At 39.5% G+C, this 20,110-nt stretch overlaps 1 protein-coding gene and 1 pseudogene across 2 annotated transcripts; one reads left to right on the forward strand and one right to left on the reverse strand.

Moving 5' to 3' along the window:
* Window positions 1–318: 318 nt before the first annotated feature.
* Window positions 319–2,083, reverse strand: LOC120796511 (N-acetylneuraminic acid phosphatase). Of its 2 annotated transcripts, none has more exons than XM_040139460.1 (2): window positions 1,925–2,083; window positions 319–1,548 (listed from the first exon to the last, which is right to left on the reverse strand). In XM_040139460.1, the coding sequence occupies exons 1-2, from the start codon at window positions 2,012–2,014 to the stop codon at window positions 907–909; spliced, it is 732 nt and encodes a 243-aa protein (XP_039995394.1). In that variant the 5' UTR covers window positions 2,015–2,083; the 3' UTR covers window positions 319–906. The 2 variants fall into 2 exon arrangements, with proteins under 2 accessions (XP_039995394.1, XP_039995393.1); XM_040139459.1 differs by having other exon boundaries at window positions 1,898–2,083.
* A 1,840-nt stretch (window positions 2,084–3,923) lies between these two features.
* LOC120796722 overlaps window positions 3,924–20,110 on the forward strand; it is a 34,367-nt pseudogene continuing 18,180 nt past the window's right edge.

Raw genomic sequence — 20,110 nt, forward strand, 5'->3', positions numbered from 1 at the left:
TTAAAATGGTTGGGAAACAATCCATTGTATTTTGAGATCATTTTTAAATGTAAAATCTTAATCTGAAGAGTAAGTAGTTACTAGTTGTCTAGTGGAGTAAAAAGAACAATATTTGACTTAAATGTTGTGCAGCAGAAGTGTAAAGACGCAGTAAATGGAAATGCTTAAGTAAAGTAAAATTACCACAAAACTATATTTTCAGTCCTTGTTGAAATTATTGGCACCCCTGAATTTTAACTACAGAATTTAGAATATCTTCAGAAATAAATGCAAATTAACCACTTTTGTATGATCAAAATATTTAAATAAAATCTCCAAAGTTACTGAACAAAAAAAAAAAAAATTTTTTTTCAACACTAGTGAAATAATACAAACACAAAATGAGCCCCAGACACAATTATTGTCACCCTTCACTCATATTTGATTGCAGAACCTTTGGCAGCAATGACGGCCTCTACAGCTTTCTTGTAGCCATCTAGAAGCTTCTTGAATTCATATTAAATAATTTTCGTTGTTGTTGTTCAGTAACTTTGGACGTTTTATGAACATATTTTGGTGATACAAATTGGTTAATTTGCACTTACTTCTAAAGATATTCTGAATTCTGTACTTAAAATTCAGGGGTACCAATAATTTCAACCAGGACTGTAAGGACGGTACTTGAGTAAATGTATTTAGTTACTTTCTACCACTGTGTGAATAAATAGTTGATACCTGAGTGCCCACATCTGCGCTGACCAGATTTTACTATGGACTTCATGTAGTTAAAAAATAACAATATGTTATACATGTATGAAATCCCTAACAGAATGCTTAAAACAAGTAACACAAGTAAAGTACCCCTGCTGAAGGACATTTCAGTTTAGATCACGACATTCATCTTTAAACATCAGTCACCAGTTGTCCTTAATTCAGCTGTGCCAGAATATGTGGCAGATCTAACACAGTAGGGATAGTGTAGTCTGGTTTCACCGAACCGTCTGGCACAGCACCTCCTGCACTGCTGATCCAGACAGTAGCCCGTACACCGGCATTAAAGCCCCCTCGAATATCTGTGTCCATAGAGTCTCCAACCATAACACAGTCCTGGGCCCCCACCCCCAGCATGTTGAAACACAAGGTGAATATGGAGAGGAACGGTTTCTGCTCCGCATGTTCTCCCCCGATCACAATGGCGTCAAAGAACTCCTCACATCCGACTGCCTCCACTTTCTCTCTCTGGGTCTGAGCTTCCCCGTTGCTCAGCAGCAGCAGCTTGTACCTGCTGCGCAGTCGTTTCAGGAGGCCGCTTATTTGGGGGGACAGACTGAGAGCCTCCAGGCGACTGTTCTTCCACAGGGAGTAGCACTGAGCTGCCAGAGGGCGCGTGGCACCGCGGCCCAAAGCCTCCTGGATGCTCTCCTCCCAGTGACCCACTCGGACATCGTCTATGGATCTGCCAGCGGCGGGGTCAAAAGTCTCATGGAAAAGCTTCTCCTTGAACTTGTCACAAATGCTGCTGATGGCACTGTCATCGAGGCCCAGGGTGGTCCTCAGAAGTTCACTGGTCTGTAAGTCACACACAACAAATAAACTCGTTTAATTAACACCTTTATATCTAATTGAACAATGAACCACAAGAGGTCGCCCTGGGCACATGCAGGCACCACTGAGGACACTTATTTTGGTGGACGTGGGCATTTAGCAACTTGTTAATGTGTGTGAATATACGTGTTTGGGCCAATTCCCGTACGTCTGATCCTGTTAAACAAAACGGTCCCATATTTAATCAAAGACTAAAATGAACAGTGTATACTATGCATCAGCCTGCGCGCCTATTTTCGTGACATCTCCGCTAGCATGTTGTGTTCATACTGAAGTTGGGCAGAGCTCTGCTGGGAATTCTTTATTTAAATACCGCAGGAGAAACATTTCCACGCGTCACCTTCCGTATCGCCACTCCACCTGCCCGGCTTGTTTCAATGAGTGTGTTGTCCAAGTCAAACAGGATCGCCTTCACAGCTCCGCCGTCCATTGCCGCAGCACACCGTCATTCCACGGTTACAGCGTACCACCGCTCGTTTCAACGCGGAAGCACTGCCGGGGAAACTGCACGTTGGAAGTTGTAGTTCCGATAAATGTTCAGCGCTTGCAAGTTTCATCCTCTAGAGGACGCCAGTAAATAAAATAAAAAATAAATAAAAAAATACAGTCTGAGTCTCAGCGAACTCTCCGAACGGATTTCAGGTGTTCCAGTTATAATAAATCATTCAAATAATTAGATTTAAGCCTTTTGTGTGTCGTTTAAAGAAAATGTGTGCCTTACTAAAAACTACAAATAAATTGGTGTAGGATACTACAGATGTATTACGGTTTTAAAATCCTTAAAAGATTTACAAAACCTCCCCAAATTGTAAGGTTACTGTAGAGTCACATAGAGCCTGTTATTTATTTAAGGCATAGGTTATATTTAAATAAATGACTGTAAAAGTACAACAAAATAATGTAAAATTAAAAAAAAGTAAATAACTGTACAGAGGACTAAAGGCTCCTGACTATGTGGTTACAATGTTCTGGCTGATTTTTAATAAGCAGCTAATTTTCCTCACATTTGAGACAGAGAAATTCATATAAAACAACACGTTATATGTGTTGTTAACAATAGGTTTATATGTAAAAAAATAAATAAATAAAAAATTAACTGTTAAGTCTAAGTACAATTGTTAAATGTTAAATCTAAATATTAAATTTAAATTTGAAATTTTAAAAATAAATCTAATTGTTAAATATTACATCTAAATATTAAATCTAAATCTAAATGTAAAATCTAGATCTGTTAAATGTTAAATCTAAATATTAAATGTTAAATATAAATGTGAAATTTTAAATCTAAATCTCATTGTTAAATGTTAAATCTAAATATAAAATCTAAATCTAAATGATAAATCTAGATCTGTTAAATGTTAAATCTAAATATTAAATGTTAAATTTAAATATGAAACCTAATTCTAAATATTAAATCTAAGTCTAACTGTTAAATGTTAAATCTAGCTAAGGTTTTGTGGTCCACTGTAAATCCACTTTCTGTAGCTATGATTCAGATTCGGGGTTGGTGGATCATCACAGCTTCTCATATACTCTTCAGGTATGTTGCAGCTGCTTCTTCCCGGAACCCAAAGAAGAATGACACTTGTTTTTTTTCCCAAGCCCAAGCAAGAATTGCTGCTGGTTTTTCCAGGACCACAGGAAGGATTGCAACTGCTATACCCACGACCAGGGAAGTTACAAAGTTCACACTCTTGAGCAGGCTATAATAAAAATAAATAAAAAACAACCTAACCTGAAAAAAATTCAAGTAATGTTTCACATGTATATTTTTTAAGATGAGTCAGTGCAAAAAGTGTAAATAATTTACTTTAAACGGTGTATTTAATTCAGAATAAACTGTTGTGTTTTTCAGAGTCTATTATTGCCACACATTCATTACACATTCACAGGATTCCTCTTTAGCAAAAGCATTGCCCTTAAATAAGAGCACAGAATTGTTTCTTGTTAATAATCACCTCTTGTGTGTGTTCACAAAAAGGACATTTTCAGTTGTTATGTTGCTTTGGTAGAAATTCCTATTTCATCCACCCTCATCTACTCTACCTTGCTGTTTTCCTGGTGTTAAGCTGTTTTTAATCAAACCTAAGACTTCCCGTGGGTGTTTCACATATAAAGCCTTCTCGGTAAGGGATCATACCCCCTGAACTGTTTGGAGGCTTTTATTGAATAAAACCTCACTTTCTAAATTAAAAAGATACTCACTAAAAATATTCACTCTTTGACTGATTTATTAATGTCCAAAACTGAATTGTTTAACATTAATAGCAGATTCCATTCATAGCAGTCAGCAATTTTTCTCCCCTCCCTGGCAACGAGTTTTCCAATCTACCCCTTCAATGTCGCTCCCTTTCTGCCCCCTCTCTCACCATCCTCTGCACTGTTCCCCTCCAGATCTCTTCAAGTATAGGTTGATCGGCTGCAAGCTCGTCAACAGCACTCTCCTGCACAACCAAGAGGGCTGCCTGCTCACTGACATCATCTGACATGGTCTACTTTGTCGGTTTCCTGGCCACCCTGGCTGCGATGCCAGGCAACATTGTCTCTGCACTGCTCACGGACAAGATTGGACGGTCGAGGATGCCAGGTAATGTGGGTGCTGGGCCACATGCCACAGCATCATGTGTGTTGACAGGCAAGAAGAAAGGGAGTTAAGGTTGTACATCAGCATCCTTTATGTGCGGCAGTTGCTTTTGACCATTTGATTTCTTTAATAAAGATAGCTGGGGAAACTGGGTGTTTAAAGATAAAAGATCAGAAAACACTCTCTGCTACATTGCAAACCATCGGTTAGATTTTAGAGGCACAGTTCTCATTTGCTGCCGTGGAGCTGCTCGTTTACTGCCAGATATTGAAGTCAGTCTCCAGAACAAGTAATGATAAGTTCCAGATCTCCTGGTGAGACTTGAGGATTAACACAATTACGATTTATGCATAGATAACATTGTCATAATCTAGGTCTGAGACAAAAATGTCTTCCACAACCCTCTGTTTGCAGGATCTGGGGAAACAAACCTGATTTCTGTTAAAAAGCTTCAACTTAATCCTTAGTTTAAAAAGGAATACTTTAATATTTAGTCTAAAGGTTTGTCATCGACCCGGGTGCCCAAGCTGTATAAGTGTAGACTCTCTTGATAAAAGGTGCCATTAAGAGTTTCAGTTTTGCAGCCTGAGGGCTGATCATTCTTGTTTTAGAAAACAAATATATTTAGTTTTCCTCCACAATAGCTAAATGATTTGGACAGAGCCCTGATGAAACCATGTTTATTGCACTTTCTGGCATGTACTGTGTGTAGAAATAGAAAAAATACAGCATAATTCCAAGTAATTGTCAGTTAAATTATGCAGGATCTCCTTCCTTTCTTCACGCATCACTCTTTTCCAACACCTCTCTTTTCCCCCTTCTTTCAGTGCAATGTCTTGCATCAGCGGTTTCTTCCTGTTCTCCGGCAACAGCGAGTTAGCCATGATCGCTCCGCTCTGCCTGTTTGGGGGAATCAGCATCGCCATCCTGGAACGCCCTGGATGTGCTGACTGTCGAGCTCTAACCCTCTGACAAGAGGCAGGCAATTTAGGGATGCCCTGAAATCACCCTGATGACACGTACGGTTTTAAATGATGTCATAAGAGTTGCCTCACAATGATTGGTTGGCTTACAGGGGTGGATGACACTGTGGGATGAAATCATGGATGGTGCTTGTGATGTAACGCATCTTGTTGCCAGCTAACGGCTTAAGCGCGATGTACTCCTAGTTTTTTTTGTTGTTGTTTGTTTGTTTTTTTTGTCCCACCTTATATAGTAATAAGACACTATTTGAAATTGAACCTCATTTGACATAAAACGTGGCTGTTTGTATGGAACGTAATTCAAAATTCTCACCAAAGCAGGAACATGCATCTTTGCATCACCCCTCTGTATTCTGTAGTACAGCTTTGGAGAATTTTGATTTTAGGAGATGTAGCTCCATCTTTTGGTTATATACGATCCCTATAGCCTCCTCAATGAACGATGTGCAAACACAGAGAGTTCTGAAACTCACCTTAACAGTTAATATCAGCAAGAAAATGGCTGAACCTTGGGTACAAAGTGAAAGGGGAATCTTCTGTTGCTGTATTACTCCACTGATTTTCTCCTTTGGTTGTTTTTATTGATAAGGAACTGTCTTCTTTATCTGTCTCCTCTTTGTTTTTTCCAGAGCCCCAGCATCTGGCCTCCTCAATGCCGTCTGTAAGTTAGCGGCCGTGTTGGGCATAAACATCTTCACCTCGTTCGTTGGTGAAACCAAGGTTGTACCCACACTCCTTGCCTCAGGGGCGCGTGGCGGCGGGGCAGTTTTTCTCGCCCTCAAACGACCAGAGACACAGGCCAGGTGCTGCAAAAGTGTGAGACAAATTATTCGTGATTGCTCAGAATTGTAGGCAGTGAAAACATGAGGCGGACGTAATGTTAAGGTTTTCAGTGAGAGCGTGTCATTTTATATCCCTGCAACAACAGTACGTCTAAATGTGGTCCCCCTGACCCAATCTGATGGGACCATGGCTCTGTGAGTTAGTTCTCTGTAGTCACCTCCATTCTTCTGAGCAAATTCAACTCACCTTTCAAGTCTTGAATACTTCACCACTGTTGGATGTAAAATCAAAAAATTTCACATTTAATGCCTCAATTTGAAGCATTTTTGACTTTACGTGGTAAAACCAAGACACGCCTCTCTGGGCTTTCTCTTTAACAGAGACCTCATTCTTTGTCTCCCGGTGTCTTCTGTTAATGCACAGACTAACTGTCCTTTTATAGATTATAGCACATTCCAGGTTTGCTTTTGTTACTGTTAGAACACAAAATGTAAATGTAAATGTGAGATGTACGTTTAAAGCACAACCATTAGCCAATGAGAAGGTACCTAACATTTTCTTGACTTGATGAAAATGTTCAGAATCTCACACTCAATTTTCATTTTTCAATCATTCTGTATATCCCTTTGTCAGAAATGCCTTTTTAGTACCTTTCCTCCCAGACCTACAGTACACTTCCCATTTTGGATATGCGGCATTCGCCTTTTGACATTTCTGACCCCTAAAAGTCAGCCCAGTGCTTTTATTCTGCTCTTGCTAACAGTGATACCATGAACACGCTCCTTAGAGCACACTAGACATGATAGGTTCAAAATTAAAATGTTCCTTTATGCGCTTTAGTCATATTATTACATGTTGAAACAATCAGAAGGGTTAAAAAAAAAAGGTTTAACAGAGTTTAAACTCACAGTACTGATGGTTGTGGTGCAGGAACAAAGTTTGTTAAGTGTGTAAGAGATGACAGATAAACTATAATCTAATTCTCTTTGCGAACTGAATTTTGATATTAATGTGATATTAATGTGAGTATGCTTCTTAAATAATTAATTCTTTTTCTTTTACCATTTCACATTTGGCCAACTCTATCTTATTGGTGATGGGATGTGGGGAAGCCATTTTATTTTGATATTTGAACATGGTGCAATAACATACTGGGCTTTTTGCTCTTGGATCATGGAAGATTGAAAGATTAGTGCTCAGTGTCAGTAGAGTAAATATTACACTTGTTGGAAAATACTGCACCCAAAGTAAAAACAGCAGAGTTGTTCTATGTTATGTTTTCCTAATTTGGGATGTGTATGTTCTTGGGACACATATACATTAAACAGTAAAGATTAAATGCAGTTGAAAAGGATTATTCTGCAAATAAGGGTATGAATTTGGAGTGCACTGGGACCTTGTGTTTACGTGTGCTTTATTATACAAATGTAGCTGGATACAACATGAGATTCACCTTAGAGCGCGCACTGCCAAGGGCTTATTGTCATATATCCCACCCAGGTAACAGCACAGAGGGTTGGTGAAAATTTTTTGCCACATTCCCCTGATCTCAAAGAAAGAGTGGTGTGTTCACAACTGCACAGTAAAATAAAAGAAAAACAATCACATATGTTGACCCAGGACAGCTGAAAAAATAGACAACCCGTTGCACTAAGTGTGCACTGTTGTATATGCACAAAAGTGAATACCTTCAGTTCTTCACATATCATGATGCAGCCTTGGTAGAGATTTAAAGTGACAATCTCAAAGATCTTCATTTAAATAAATGTCTGTTAAGTCACTATCTATTGTTGAATTAGGTAACACAATGGTGCTTGAGCCCATGGCCCACTAATGAAAGTATTGCAATATTTATATATTTGCAGCATTTTGAACTGTGTGTCTTTGGCAACCCGGAAGAAATGCTGTATTAAGTAACTGCCAATGCAAACCGAAGATTTTATACTGCTGCAGCTTCACATTAAAAGCATTTAACTGGTGAAATGCGAGTTCACTTTTATTTTAAAGTTTTCACAGGAAATGCAATGGGTTTGTCAGTGAGCTTAGACCTTACCTTTGTTGATGAAGAGCTGCAGGCGCCTGACTGCACACCTCCAGCTTCTCAGCCAGGTAACCAGTCCCTTTTCACTATGCCCTGCTGTTCGCAGACTCATGCCATGTGCAGGATAAAATCATCTCACGGTTGCCCACAGACTTTATTACTTTAATAAAACAATTCTGTGATCTATAGCATTAAACCGCATTTGCTGTTACCACCAGTAATTACAGGTGTCGCCAAATCAACCTGGAGTGATATCTACTCTAAGAAGTTAAAATTGAAACTACTTCACTTACCTTTAATGGGGTGGACGGTACCGGTGGAGCACTTACACCTGCCATAACTCCCTATTCATTCTCTCCTAACTAGAGAGAACCGGACACGTTTGGGTCCTTTCAACTCATTTCACTTCTGATCCACTGTCAGTTGTGTGGGCGCGGGCCAGAGCACTGGCAAACAGATTTAAATGTGATATTTAGATTTAACATTTAACATTTAAGATTTAAATTTCGATTTAATATTTAAAATTTATATTTAGATTTAATATTTAGATTTAACTTTTTTTTTACACATAAACATATCGTTAACAATTGCATATTACTTATATTTGTTATATATATAACATATAATGAATTTCTGCCTCAATTGTGAGCAAAATGAGCTAAATGTGAAGAAAGTGAGCTAAATATTCAAAATATATCAGTAAGAAAATTGTAACCAAATTTTCACTTTTGGCGCCCCCTACATGACACATTATAATTCACCACAGGAATATTAAAGTAGTTACTTTTGTGAGGAAAAATGGAGCAGTTGGCCATATTTTACTCCACTATTACACTGTGTTTCAGACACAAGACATTATTTTTCCATTTGTTTCTAACTGAACTGTGGCTGGAGCCTGCTTACATTACCCACCAAAATTACTTTTAGAAAGGTAAAAATAATCAAAATAAGCGTGAAACAATCAGTTTCATCACTTGTCTAATTAAATGCTCTACGTGACTCTTGAACATGTATATTGCCAATTTAAACACATATTCCGTGACACACACTCTTTCAAAATCAAAACATACCTCAATTCTTATGCAACCCGTTCTTTGACTCGCTCTCTCATTTGGCAACGGGCCAGAGGTTCACACGCAACAGTGTGCAGGCCTGTTGCACTACTGTACCAAACCCAATCACAAATCACAACTATCCTCTCTCACATTACCTGAGAGGACACTGATTCCAGATCAGGCGCTTGAATCTTCAACAGAAGCCTGACCTAATTATCTCAATTACCTTGGGCAAAAAAAATGTAAAAGATAAACTATGAATCAAGGAATAGTGTGAGAGCCTACCCTGCTATTATGTGTGAGAACAAACAACACCTGCAGCTTGCATGCAAAGGCGGAATATGCTTGTTTAAAAGAGAAACAGGCAGCAGATGAACTCAAAACCCTTTTTTTTTTTTTATCACCCTTAGCAATAAAAAGGGAAGTGAAACGTAAACATTGGATAAGTGAAGAACAAACTTACAAGCGTAAAGATGGAATTTCCCCTCTGATGTGAAGGAAGAAGAAAAAGAAGCAAATGACTTCCCTAACTGTCCATGTCTGACTCTTCCAAGAAAGTGCAGGCATCTGAGGGACCGGTGAGGCCTGGTGTCTTTGTCTGCACGACACCATTCCTCTTTTATCTGTGTGGGTGGCTGTGGCGGCACATAGTCACACGCTATCTCTGGGCACGAATTCCCTGCACAGGCAAATTATTAAGGGTGTTGTTCCACCAAACACCTTACAGCTGCTCTAGCAGGAAGACAACACTTTTGATCCACCTTATTTTTTTTTTGATTTGTTCAAACACCACCATCACCTATTACGTTCTCATGACCCTCCCTTGGTTCTTTATAGCTGGGGTGTTCATCTGGGCCAGCTGTGTTTCTGATCCGTGGATGCATCTGTGGGTGTATATATCTGTTTGTGAGGATACAGGGAGCAGGTCTGCTTGTCTTTCATGGCCACTTTTGGATCAGGCCTGGATGGGATGAGTGCGAGCCAGAGGGACAGGTGAGTCTCTAGGCCGTCAGAGGAGGGAGCTTATTACTTGGGATCCAGAGGACTGGGTGGCTCCTGGGTTTTACTTAATCGCAGGTAAGCTCAAGAGAATGGAGCCCACTTTTTCCTGCAAGTTTGGAGCTGTACGTGACACCAGAAGTGAGCAGGTCACTTGCAAATCAAGATATGAGAATTTTCTCACACAGATATTGCTCATCCGTGTGCATTCTTGACTGGGTGACACCAAATTTTTTATCTTCAATCATTAAGCTGCTCTAAAATATTGAACATTTTTCAGCTCTGAATGATATGGATCAAATATGCCTACGATGCTGCTGCGAAAGAAAGGACAGTGATAACTGGAATTTAGCTTTCTTTGTCAAGGTGCTCCCATCAAGCCTTGCTTCTGCTACAAAGACAAACTCCGGCCACACACACACACACACACACACACACATATTTAACACACACAACCACACACACATAGATGTGAGATTTTATCGAGGCCAGGGGAATGTATGAACTAAAGTCTAAGTAGAGAAACACTGGTTTGCCTAATGGCACTTGTCATGGTAACAGGGGGAGTCTGGCAACCTGCACGTACACACAAACAAAAACAACAAGATCTGGGGCAGGATGGTGCCTCCTCAGGCGGTTATGCAACGCTCTCTATGATCAGGGAGTGATATGCTTTTCTGCAAAGCTTATATAAATTGTGCGTTAGGGGCCTTCAGCAACCTTGGTGTCATTATCAAATCATAGGTATTTTGCATTTAGTTCTGTCAACTCGCTTAATGGTGGCTTAAAAAAGGACTCCTCTCAGTAGGCCTTTGTGGTTGAGTATTGTGCGTCATCTGATGCGTGGGTACACTGAGTGTTCCTGCTCATAGAAAGACTGGACCTCCCATAGTTGTCTGGCAGGTTGCCAGTGCTGATACACCTGAGTTCGCCTGACCGGCCACTGAACCGGTGCAGCAGCAGGGAGGGAGACAAAGTATGTGTGGTCACTGAAGTAGAGCCTCTATTTTTTTTTTTTTTACTGTCAGTGGTATAGCCCCGAGAACCTGGACCCCGGAAGATAAACCAATACCAATCTAGTCCTGGCTGGAGCACAGCAAAATCCGTATCCAGAGGGGAGTGTGTGTTAACTTATGCCTTTGCGTTGTCAGTTCAAAATAATCCTTATGTTTAGTCTCTAGTATGGGTGAAACTCCAAAACACTAAAGTGCCCAACACTGGACATAAAGCTAAATATGAGAGCGAAATAAGTTAAACACAAATGAAAAAAACAAACCAACACATCAAAATAGACTTGCAGGTTTCAACACTATGTATTATGTGTCTTAGTGATTTAAAAAGAATAAAGAATAAAGTTATCACATTTTTTCTCTCTTGTCAGTTAGTTTTCCACGTTGTACTATAGCCTAAATATGCAATTTTTATGAAGTCAAAGTGATGGCATTTTAGTTAAAAAAAATAATTATGTAATTTATTGCTATTATTTGTTAAACGTAAATAATAATTCAAAATAAGTTGTTTTTTCTTGTACCATTTTTTGGTCACCTCATGCTGCAGCAGATCTACTGAAAATTTTCAACTAATAAATAACTGCCATGTTTCTGAAGAATCGTGCCTGTCCTGCTGTTTCCCAAACTGAACATACTGAATGATCACTGCTTTAACTGTGACTCAAGTTTCCGTCTCAGAGGGAAATAAATCACATAAATGAGTCAGGATGTTAAAATGGACTTACAAAGTCCTGTGTAATTGTGGCGTTAAGTAATATATGACTGTAATTTCTGTCAAAGACCAACAAGTCATAAAAACCTGAACAATTCTCTGGCACTGCTCTGCTGGCATGTCACTGACTCTAATTATAATGTCGCATTGTTGCAAGAGCACCTCTTTTTACCTTTGTTTGTTGGTGATATGCTCTAGATACAGCTTGAGATGACTAAGTGGTAGGACTCAGAGTAAAAATATTTTGGAAAGCTCATAAAGAAACTAAAAGAATCAGCAATACACCGCAGATTGTGTGAAGATAACTTTCTTTTTGAGCTGACTCATCTACAGGTATGAGTAGTCCAGAGTAAACTGAAGTGTGTGTGTGTGTGTGTGTGTGTGTGTGTGATGGAGCTCTGCTAACCCAGAGGAGTTACACTACAGATTCTACATCACGTCACCGTAACCCAAATGTGCAATTTTCAGGCTGACTGGATGAGCACGAGAAGGGACAGGCTGAGACAGGTGACTGGAGGAGGTGTATCAGAGGCTTTGATGCATCTCTCTGACACACGCAAGGCAAACCGCAACACAGACAAAACTTCTCTGTTACCATGTCGGTTATACTGTAGACTGTGACAAGCAATGTTATCTCTTATCAAAACATATTACACATCAGGCTTTTGCGATCTAACATGGTTGTATTATTCCAATAGCAAAAGGTTCACTTAAGGGAATGGTCTATGGTCCTGGTTTTACAGTTTTGATCAACACACATGATGGCTCAAACTGCGAAAATACCGTAAAACACGCAAGTTGTTGTAACACGAAATTGGACTGAGGCTGAAAGAACGGGTGGAAAATCCCGAAACACAGTTTTAATTCAGTACTAAAAACACAGTCGACTTTGTGGCCAACAAGCCTTCATCTCAATTTTGCAAATGATCTGCAACTCTCACTTGCCTGTGTGATTTTAAATCTCTGACAGCAAGGGTTCACACAGAACATTTGCCTTGGAAAAACCCTGGCGAGAAATTTTAAAAGGTGAGATGTTTCAATCAAGTGATAGCATCAAGTGTCAGATGATTGCTCATGCAAGCTTGCAGTCTCAGACCGCCGCTCTCCTTTCAAGTTGTGTTGCTCGAAAATAGAATCTATAGATCACGCTCTAAATTGGTGGTTCCCAACCTGGGGGTCGGGACCCCCAAAGGGGTCACAAGACAAATGTGAGGGGGAGGGGTGACAGTTAACGGGATAGGATATAAATTATGCTTGATATAAAATATGTTCTGGCTTTTTATAATTGTTGTTGGTTTTGTGTGAAATATTGGGGAGTTGAAACCCTTCAAGCCTGTAAAAAGTTGGTAATGCCTTATTTCACACATTATCACACACAATCACACACAATTTCTCAGAATTTTTCTGGAAAGAAATTTTGTAATTTGATGACTGTTATTTTAATTAGTTTAGTTAGTTTTTTCATGTTTAAAACATGGGTGTAGACTTTGGTATGGACAGTAGGGACGTGTCCCTACCGATGTGAAGGTGTTGCTTAATTGTCCCTACCGATATATTTACCCATCTCTCTTTCCTCTGTGATACTGGTGTTATGAGTTGCCAGATTTGTGTGTCTTCTGCAAAACGCCGCTTATTATGATGAAGAGGGAAAGACTGGTGTATGGGGGATACTCGAATATGATCTGGCAACCCTCAACTTTAAACCGCGTTACCCGTTGTTGAGCAGCTGCAGCCCGACGGTAGCAGTAGTGGAGCTGCGGATGAGCAGTGGTGAATCTGAAGCAGTTAGTATTTACAGTTGAAAGGCTTCAAATGTCACAGAACTGAAAAACGTCTTCACTGGACAAAATTCAATCATATTTAAATTTCAGTGCTTAAGTGTCAGCTAGTTTGCGAGGCGAAAATGCCTCCCAACGCGAACGAAAACATCAGGCCCCTTTTTAGAGAAGAACATTATGTATAAAGTAACTTAGCCACAACCTGTGCGGCTGGTTCGTTTTCTAACGTCGGGCGTCATTTTATTCTGAAAGTCCTGTCAGCAGCAGCCTGAAGAACACAGACACACAGAGCGGTGAGCTGCAGGCTCTCAGCTGAGCTCTGGTAGTGGAAGATGCCGCCATAAGTTCGGGAGCTGAGTGAGAAATAAGACAAGAATACGTTTTTTATACCACGAAAGCCCCGAATCAACGGGTGAAAGAAGGAAAGAGCTCCAGAAATGAGATTTGAAAATGGCTCACAGCAGATAGGTGGTTCAAACAGAGCTGCACACTACCTACAGGGTTTTATATATTTATCTTCTTGTAACATTTTCTCAAAAATCTATCTATCTATATATTTACTTTAAAAAAAAAAAAAAGTTAAATATCTGTTTAAAATCAGATAAAAAAAAAAATCATGATAAAGGTCTAGTTTCAGGCAACTTATACCAGCAAACACATATTTCGATTTTAAGTAAACTTTCTTCACAGTCAGGCTCTTTATGTGCATATGTTTGTGCACATGTGTGCATATAAATGGGAAAAGAGAGACAGAGAAGACGTGTGCATATTATTTTGGCCATCTTACAAAAATGTTCGTATCATATATAAAAACCAAACAACTGGTTTAAAAACAGATTCCCAAAGGAACGTTCTTGATAGAACTTCTTCATTTAAACCCAAGTAAATATTTATACATCTTTTATTTAAATTTGAAAACTTTATTCTTCACATATGTTGAATTGTATGCTTTCCTATAGATAAATAGCAGTTTTTTTTTTGTGCAGTTGATCTGCTGACTAAAATAATTTAAGTTACTCTAGCTAAGCTATTAAAGGAATAGTTTAACATTTAGGAAAATATACTTATTCATTTTCTTGCCAATAGTAAAGAAAAAAGACCGATATCACTTCATGTCTTTGTGCTAAATATGAAGCTACTGTGAGCAGCAGTAGCTTCATATTAGCTTCATATTTTATGCTTAGCTTAGCATAAAGACTGGAAAGAGAGGGGAAATTGCTAGACTGGCTCTGTCTGACAGAAGCAAATTCCACCTACCAGCACCTCTAAGGCTGACTCATTAACACGCTGTATCTCGTTTGCTTAAACCGTACAAGCCAATGCGTAAAAACAACAATTTGTGGTTTTCAAGTAGTTATGTGCCTGACGATTTCTTGGCCATGCATAGTAAGTTCTTGGACTATTGTTGTGACTGTGAGGTTGCCAGACAGCCAGCGGAGACTTCAGGACATTAGTAAGCCCAGCCAAGAAATAGTCCGGCACAAAAAAACACATAACACCTTGATGTGTTGCTTTTATACTACCAGTCTTTATGCTAAGCTAAGATATCATATGGCTGATGGCTGCATATTTACCATACAGATGTAATATGGGTCGTTAAAGAGCTTCTCATCTAAATGTGGAATTATTCCTTTAATTGTAATTAATCATTCATTTGGAGTGTACCAATTGAAAAAATGTCCCCGTTTTACTTACTTACTTACTTGTTCAACATTCCATGGTTCTTTACAGGAAATTTTCTATGAAAGTAATCCGACATTTTTGGGAATTAATGAACAGAATAGAGAAAAGAATAGAAAGAATAGTCAATTACACTAAAATGTTAAGTAATTACAAGCCCTGTCCATTTAATACAGTTTTATTTGTTGTTGGCCAAAGCCCAAGAAGAATGAAGCCAGTGAACTGCAACAAAATCAGATTCCATTCTCATATATTTTTTTCGTTGTCGCCTATGTTTTTGATGACCGATTTGATCCTCCTGGGCATGGATGATACCAGTCTTGCATGAATCTGTGGAGAGGTGTTCTGCCATTCCTCAATGATGATTCTTTTCAGCTGCTCTTTGCTAGAGGGGTTTTGCTATGCTTCTGCTTTATAATAATCCAAAGGTGTTCTGTTGGATTCACGTCAGGGGACATACTTGGCCAAGGTCATAGTTTTCACTTTTTTCTTCTTTAAAAACTCTAGTGTTTTTTTTTTCCTGTGATTTTTGCAGTGTGTTTGGGATCATCGTCATGTTGAAAAATTCCTCTCCTGCCAAGCTTCTTGAGACTGGGAGTCATCTTTTCGTTCAATATTAGGGTACATGAATTTGCATTCATTGCGCACTCCCACCTCCATGTCTCATGGTCGGCACTATGCAGACACTGTGGTGGTTCTGGCCAGGTCCATGCCAAACGGGCTGAAAACTTTTGGTTTCATCTGACCAAAGAATGTGCTGCTGATATAAGGCTTCTTTTCATGTTCTTTGACAAAGTTTAATCCTGCAGTTTTGTGCTTTTTTTGTGAGAAGTGGTTTTCTTCGTGGATAAAGGTTGACTTTATACAATGTCCGTCACACTGTCTGATCAGTCCCTGAAACACCAGTTTCCAGAGATAATCCTTGTGCCAAGTCAGAAACACTTACCCAACTGTTTTTTAAATGCAAGGGTACATTTTGGTTTTGAGGATGTCCACTGCCCCTACTTTTATTGGCTGTAAGGCTCTTCCTGTACCTCCTAACCACGGCTGCAACTGTGTTTCAGCTTACATTGAGTAGCCTGATGCTCTTGTACCCTCTCTCATCTCTATGAGGTCTCACAATCTGGTTTCTTACTTGTTCAGGCAATTCCTTATCATGTGGAGTCATGTTTTGCGTTAGATACAACCCAGGCCAAGTTTTTTTTTTTTAATATACATAAGATCAAATACCCTACACTTCACCTGAGAAATAATATAATTACTGTAAGATGACACAAATTTGACTCATTAACATTTTAGTGATATTGCACAGGGAGTATTCAGTTTTGTTGTGTACTGTATTACCAAAGATTTTTTTGATTTAACAGTTTGAGAAGGGGAAAAATCTATTGCTTAATACATACAATACTACTGATGATAATGGGTCACGAGTAGACATTGCTTCGTTCCAAGGGGAAACAAGCCAGAAAGGCTGAGAGCAACTGGTGTTTTTTATACCCTGTCATCTGCCAATGTTTTACAGTAGATAATTCTGCAGGTTTCTGCTCAAGGATGAGAAAACAAACCCAATCAAGTCCCCATTTCCTTGCACTCCCTGAGTGGATCATGATGTGCGGTGCCGAAATGCAGTGAGTGGAGAGAGCAGATGGTGTGTAGATGCTGGACTCTGACTGCACCGGGTGCTGACACTTTCCATTTGGAGGTTGTTTTTTTTTTCCTTCATCAGGGAGGAGTGTTTATGACACGACATGCCGCATGTCATTTGCAGAGGTTTAAAAGAGGCTTCCAGACAGAGGGTCTGGTATTGACGTGGAGGAGACATGACTCCATATGGATTTTGTGTGTCATTCCTGGCCGTCCTTGTGCTGTGTATGGGTTCATTGTGAGATCATCCAACCATCACCTCCAACATATGAGTGTGGCATAAGAGTCAAGGAGAAGAAAAAACTTTTTTCTCGCTCCATATACCGTAGCATGAAAGAGTACCTCACAGCAGATATTTACAGGAATAGTCTGTGATTTTCTTCTGGTTAATGTCCATTTTGCTTCTCTGTATCTCCTTTCTTTATAAGTGTAACAAACTCACATGTAGATACACTGCTTTTCAAACAAACTCAAATGATTTTTTTCAGTGTATCAGCCAGAAAAATACCCTGCGCCTGTCCACTGTAATGACCCACGTTTAGTTACATAAATCTTTGCAGCTAGTGATACAGATGTACAGTAGTTCCCATGCTTATACACTTCCTGTATCTAATGAACAGTTCAGTTTCTGATCATGGTGCAAAATATTCGTGACACAGCATTGTCCATGCTACTCGTCCAACTGTCAGCGATAGATTGCTAAAAACTGGTATATTAATTTTCTTAAAAACAAATAGAAATGAATGACGTTACACCCACACAGACGCACATAGACATAGCACAGACATGCATGCACACAGACATAGACTCACAAACACACATTCACACAGTGTAAAGTTGCTAGCTACTTCTCTGTTCTACAACACTGGGAAAAGCAAACTTGAAAAAACAGACACATGCATCAGTGGAAACAGCATTTAATGACAGATGCATGTGGACCTCCCTGCCAGCAGACAACAATGATCCAATGTAATTAAATGAAGATATAGTTTCATATTCTTTTGGCATAATGATGAAAATTCAATCTCTGCTAAAATATTCATTTGTATCTTATTTTGTGTTATGATGGTCATATTTTGGGTTCATAAATCTGTATACGAATGACATAATGGCACAACTTGTTAATATGATGCACAAAATACAGGTTGTGGTGATGTGAAGTATGCAAGGAGTCGAATTTCTCATGCATCCTCCCCTCGGGGGAAATTGGTAAATTCTGCAAAGATTTCTTCTTTTAGCAGTGACTATATGGCTTATGTCATCACATAATTGGATCAAGTAGATTGTGTTTCCACTGCAACGGAAGCAAGCATGCTCCAATCTATTCAAACGAGTTCCTATCAACACACCACTAAAAACAATGTATAGTATAGGAGAATATACACTATGAATGACCAAAAAATGTAAAACTACAGCACATAAAGGGAAGCCGAATCCAAATTTTACTGCAATTTTAAGGATATTCTTACATCTATTGACTCAGTTCTAGTGAATTACATTCCACACTGAACATCCTGGAGGTCTTTTCTCAAGGCCTCATGAGAGATGAGGCAGGATCCCGGATGCTGATAAGGCCTGGTGACAGACGGCCACCTGGGAGACTGATAGCCAGACCCTTCTTTTATCTCACCTGGCTGAGAGGAACGGGACCTCTGACCTGGCCCACAGAGGCTCAAGGGAACCTTTGTTGTTGGCACGGCAGGGCTGCAGCAATGGAAAACAAAGAGGCCCTCTTTAATGAGTAGCAAACCTTCTTTTCTCATCAGTAATATGTGCTCTGGGGACAGGTACGCCTGTGTTTCTGTAGAGTCTGTTGGTAGTTGGTGGTGAGGGGGGGCTTGATATAAAATAAACAGTTTAAACATTTTGTCTTCTAGATAGTCATTAAATCTGCATTTATTAGTATTTCTTATTAAAAATGGATCAAATGACTATATGTACCATGAATGGGGTCACTCATAGTGATTAAGTCACAGAGAATTATTATCCAACTCTACATTCCCCTTACCTCTATGAGGTGTTGTAGCTTCTTTTAGCTCATTGTTTTGGTTTTACAGGCCCCTACTTTACTGTTTGGCTCAGTGTCACCACTGTCATCAAACTCTTTTCCAGTTGCAGCAGGTAGTCATTTACAGAGAATAGGCTCAGATAAACCCACTGTGCACTAACTACTGAACCCCAAATGGCAAGCGGACAAAGTTAGCAACTAGTTTGTGAATATAGTGAAGCATCTAGTAGCTAGAGAGCAAGATATTTCCCTCAGGAGGTGGTAGAGACCAGACCGAAGCTAAAAGGTGACTGAATATCGACTTCCATTTGTCGGTTGGCCATGAACACGAATCCAAATAAGTGCTAATGTTGTGCCATGTGCAACAGATGTGCTTGACGGAGTGGGGTGAGTCCATGGGCCGAGTGACTGCAGCGTGTACTAACGGCGGGACATAGAGGGCCGAAAGGTTAGGATGTTTTTTAGACCACAGAAATTTCTGCTAAAAAGAGAGATGACATTATAAGAGGTGGATGCAGAAGATGTAAAATAAAAATTTCTGATCACATAATTAGCCGTGCTGCCGTGTTGGTAAAGGTTTCAGCTTCTAACTGTTAAGTGCTGTGGTAGATGCTCAATTATCTAAACCCAAGGAAACACATTTAATTTTTTTAGTATGACCATTGAAAGAATTGCTCAATGATAGATTGCACAGAAGCTAGTAGAACAGCGGCTAGCTCTGGGGGTGATGGCAGGGCTTTCTTAGCTTGTCCTTGTTTGTGCTAATAAACGGTGCTTTAACTACTGTTCATCTGCCCCCAAGAAAAATAGTAAGAAAAATAGTTTATTACGGCTTTAGATGAAAGCAAGTCTAGTAATAAGCATAGTTTGCCAACTGTGACATTTCATCATCCTTGACAGCTGGGGGCAGCAGAATCTCCGCCTTATTTTTGAATTAAAACATCTGCTATTAGGTGACTCAGTTTAGTCTTATCATGAAAGAGGAGTATAAGAGGAAGAAATCCCCCAGTGGAGAAACTGCTGCCATTCAGTCAGCATCAACATTAGCAATGGCCGTGATTTCTCAGAATTCCTGCCTCTGTGTTGTGAATGGTTTAACCTGAGGGCACATAAAGTACGTGTTAAAAATGATTTTAGGACCTAGCTAATTTTCCATGACAAACGAATGGTGAGTAAGCTGGTGTTGATGTGTTGGGACTTGGGTTTATAAAGGCCGGTATGGTTGCATTTCTGGAATGATGTTAGTGAC

Source organism: Xiphias gladius, chromosome 11 (genome assembly GCF_016859285.1).
Source record: "Xiphias gladius isolate SHS-SW01 ecotype Sanya breed wild chromosome 11, ASM1685928v1, whole genome shotgun sequence".
In the NCBI taxonomy this organism is placed as follows: domain Eukaryota; kingdom Metazoa; phylum Chordata; class Actinopteri; order Istiophoriformes; family Xiphiidae; genus Xiphias; species Xiphias gladius.

Coding starts and splice junctions, on each gene's coding strand:
- LOC120796511 (XM_040139459.1), bottom strand. CDS start 2,014: ATGGACGGCGGAGCTGTGAAGGCGATCCTGTTTGACTTGGACAACACA. Junction 1,549..1,897: donor GTGGAAATGTTTCTCCTGCG/GTATTTAAATAA, acceptor TGTGACTTACAG/ACCAGTGAACTTCTGAGGAC.